The 4,047-nt window shown below is 41.4% G+C and overlaps 1 protein-coding gene across 1 annotated transcript in view; it reads left to right on the forward strand.

The window, feature by feature from the left end:
• NIN (ninein) overlaps positions 1–4,047 on the forward strand; it is a 105,741-nt gene that overhangs the window by 78,102 nt on the left and 23,592 nt on the right. Inside the window, exon 21 of the mRNA XM_045287638.1 lies at positions 1,566–1,679. Coding sequence (XP_045143573.1) covers positions 1,566–1,679 — 114 coding nt within the window. The remainder of the gene's footprint in view (positions 1–1,565; positions 1,680–4,047) is intronic.

The raw sequence follows: 4,047 nt of genomic DNA on the forward strand, positions 1-4,047 counted from the left end.
AAAAAAAATGTGCTGAAAAATTCGGCTTCTACTCGAATGTATACAGCACATGTAAGGGGACTTCAAAAAGTCTGTGGGAAAATTCCATTATCTTCTAATTTCATTTTTCCACAAACTCTTTGAAGTCTTGGCTATTGTTGACCACAAGAACTTAATTTGCCACTTGTGGAGAAAGGTGTTACAAATAAGGAAAGAGAGAAAGCTAAAGTGAGCCTGTGGTCTTGATTTGGAATCCAGAGTATCAGTATAAATGTATGGCTTTTCAGAGACACCCAACTAAGTAGATACAGAAGTGTAGACGTGTGGTGTGGAAGTTAACCCTTGGCCACCAAGTCAGTTGTGACTCATAAAATCACGGACAGCAAGGGCCCTGCTCCTCGGTTTCTGAGACTGCACGGCTTTGCGGGAGCAGCCAGCCTCCTCTTTCTCAGGCTCAGCGGGTTAGCAGTCCGGCACCTTAGCCCACTGCACCGCCAGCTTAGGGGTGTGCCTGCGTGTTTTGTGTCCTCATCCTGTCCACTGGGACAGCCTCAAAACAAGGCGCTGGCGGCAGTCATGAAGGCACCGTGGTTTCTGAATGCCATTCTCATAAAAGGAACCGGATTCTTGGAAACGTGATTGATGCCAGGGTTGGACAGAGAATACGGAAGATGAAACTGCAAATTTCATGGGAACGGAAAGAAAACCAACCAAACTCACCGCCATCAAGTCAGTCGATGCCAACTCATAGCCACCCTACAGGACAAGGTGGAGTTGCTCCTGTGGTTTCTATGAGTATAACTCTTTACGGGAGTGGAAAAGCCCATCTCTTTCCTGTGGAGCAGCTGGTGGTTTCCAACTAGGGACCTGGCAGTAGCAACCCACAGTGCAACCACTGTACCACCAGAGTTCCTTAACTGAAAGTAAGTAAGGAGGTGATAATAATAAGTGGAGCATGTCTAAAGGGCAGGCTACAATCGGAAGGGGCCTCCAGTGGTCAAAGCTGGTGCCACTTGAGCAATAAAAATATGATAGCATAGTATAAGATAAATATTAAACTTTAAATATAGAATAAGATATCTATGAATCCACATTGATATAAAGCTTGATTGAATAAAATAGAAGAAAAATGATTTCTTTCTCTCTCTTTTTTTTTTTTTTTGCCGGTCTTTCTTACAGAAGAATTATATTCAAAGAAAAGAGGAAATGGAAAATTATCATTAGAGAAACACTACAGTAATAACTGTTGTAAACAAATTCCACAACATACACTAAAAGAATGGGCAAAAGTTGGGGAAAGTTTTAATGTATCTCTGCTAAGTTGTTTCTTAACTACAGAGAGAACAATAATAACTTTGCAGTAGAGGAAGCTGCAAAAACTGCCTTAAAAATCATGGCTGTGCCAATTAAGTGGAGTCTAAAAAGTTAGCTTTGATTAGCTCCCTTGAGTATTGGAACAAATGGTCATAAAACAGAGTGTTATTGAATTTGCTTTAGTGTTTCCTTAAGAATTGTTTTGCTGAAATGGGTAAGCTCCCTCAGTCTCAATGAATAGACCATTGTTTGAGTTGTTGTTTTTCTCTTAGTCTTCCACTGCAGTCTCTTCCCTGGAGGCTGAGCTTGCTGAAGTCAAAACACAGGCCCGCGTTGTGGAACAGGAAAACCTCCTCCTCCGAGATGAACTGGAAAAAATGAAACAAGTAAGGCCATTTGTTGCTTAGGGGGTGCTCAGCAAACAGCACGCACTGATGGTTGGCTTTTCTAGCCACCAAACATCCTTTTCACTGAGCCCTGTAACTTGAAATACAGATAGATCTCTCTGTGTGGCTTCTATGGTTAATTCTCGAAATGCTGCTAAAGTCACCTAACTTCTGTTTCCGACTCTAACATCCTTTTCTCAGGTATAAATCACACCACTTAAGTTTAAGAAACTTGTTTGACTTGCTCCCCCAAACCCATTGTCATCAAGTGAATTCGGACTCATGTCAGGGTCCTGAAGGACAGAGGAGAGCAGCTGTCGGGTTAGGGTTTTTTTTAAATCCTTTTATTGGGAGCTCATACAACTCTTATCACAATCCATACATCCATCCATCCATTGTGTCGAGCACATTTGTATATGTGTTGTCCTCATCATTCTCAAAACATTTGCTTTCCACTTGAGCCCTTGGCATCAGCTCCTCATTCTTGTGAAAGCAGACTTGACATGTCTTCGTCTCACAGAGCAGCTGGTGTGTCGGAACCATCTACCTTTTGGTCAGCAGTCAATGTGCTTAACCACTGCACCACCAGGTCTCCTTGAGATCTCATTGTGCCAATTCCAGGTCATAGTGACCCTATAGGACAGAATAGAACTGCCACATAGAGCTTCCTTTCTCCCAGTCAGGTGATAAAGTAACCTAAGTGTGTCTGACAAGAGGTGACTTTCTTGTTCTTCCACACTCTGTTTAGGGTTGTGAGGCACGGGTGAAGCTGGTCCCTCTAAGTCTCCAGCACCATCCCCACTTTGCTCACTAGCCACCAGGAGCTTGTTAGTTGCTGTGGGTTTGGCGCCCACTCATAGCAACCTTATGTGTAGCAGTAGTAAACATTGGCTGGCCCAGTGCAGTCTTCCTGGTCAATGGTGGGAGTCCATAGCTGCGGCTGTGGTATCAGTCTCTGTCATTGGCTGTTTCTAGAACATTAGCAAAGATGCTGCCTCACTTAATGAATTTGGCTTGAAGGATTCTATTTCCAAATTTCAAGCAAAGGTTTTGTTTTTTGAATAATATTTTACTACATTTTCAGTAGAACTTTACACAGCAAATTAAGTTCCTAGCAAAAAGTTAATCTTAAGTATAAAAGAGAGTTCACCTTAAAATATACAAGAGGGTACCCAAAAATAAACTGGATTTTTTTTCAAAGCTATGTATTAAAAAATTTTTTTATAAAACAACCTTATCACCTTCAAACTACTCTCCATTACACTCAATACATTTATTTGTCAAATCTGAGATTTCATTCTTGGAAACAGTTTTCAAACTAATCTGTTTGGATGGCTGACAGTACCTCCCTCGATTTTTTTTCTTCACCTCTTCTAGGTCATCAAAGGACTGTCCTTCCATGCCCCTTTTCTTTTGCATAAACAAAAAAGTCACATGGAACGAGGTCAGCTAAGTCAGGTGTGGTGCAAGAGAGCCATGTTGTTTTTTGCCAAAAACTGGACCATAAGATGCCGCTGAGTAGGTGCCTTGTCATGCTGGCAACATCAGTCCCCCGTCTGCCACAAACCAGGCCTAATTTTGTCATACACTGTTGTGCAGTCTTTTCAGAACTTCTAAATAGAAAGCTTGATTAATAGTCTGACCTGGTAGAACAAATTACAAGTCGATATTTTCGTCCTTTCAGGAAGTTGATGAATGTCCAGATGAAGTTTGTCATCAATCAACATTTCACCTTTTTTTGAAACAAGAAAAACATTTGTACACTTGAGTTTTTCACATAGCACTGTCTTTGTAAGCTGTGTTCCACATCACAACAGTTTCTGCAGCATTTTTCCTGAGCAGGAAACAAAATTTCACAGCTGCACTGTTCCCTTAATCAGCCATGACACACACAAAAACCCAAAACAAAAAACAAAACACGAGGTTTTAGCAAAACTTTTACTAAAAAATTCACTGTGACCAGAGAGAACCTTCCCATGTGATGCCAATGGGTGCACTGATTCAGAGAGTTGCTGCATGCTTGCTTGCCTGGTGGGAAAAATGCGTACTACAAAAGCTCCACCCAGCGGAGTTTTTCTCCATTTTGGATGGGGCGTGGGTGGTGGTGGTTATGTACCACCTCATATGCACTGTCCTGTAATAATATTTTCAAATAATGTAATTTTTTCACATTTAATACTTTTATGCAAAGTGAAATTTGTTCTGCCTTAACTAAAGAAGGTATCTGTTCCCTATAGATAAGCCAGAAGTTGGACCCAATGGGGTGCTTGTGTAGCATATAAATGTTCCAAAGCTGTTCTTATCAAGTGCACCCTGATGAGCGTGGGCATGGTTTTACTCCCTTTTTATTTTGAAAGCCTTTGTTGCT

The sequence above is a fragment of the Echinops telfairi genome, unplaced genomic scaffold (assembly GCF_000313985.2).
Source record: "Echinops telfairi isolate 266 unplaced genomic scaffold, ASM31398v2 ScPeMD7_18;HRSCAF=68, whole genome shotgun sequence".
NCBI lineage: Eukaryota > Metazoa > Chordata > Mammalia > Afrosoricida > Tenrecidae > Echinops > Echinops telfairi.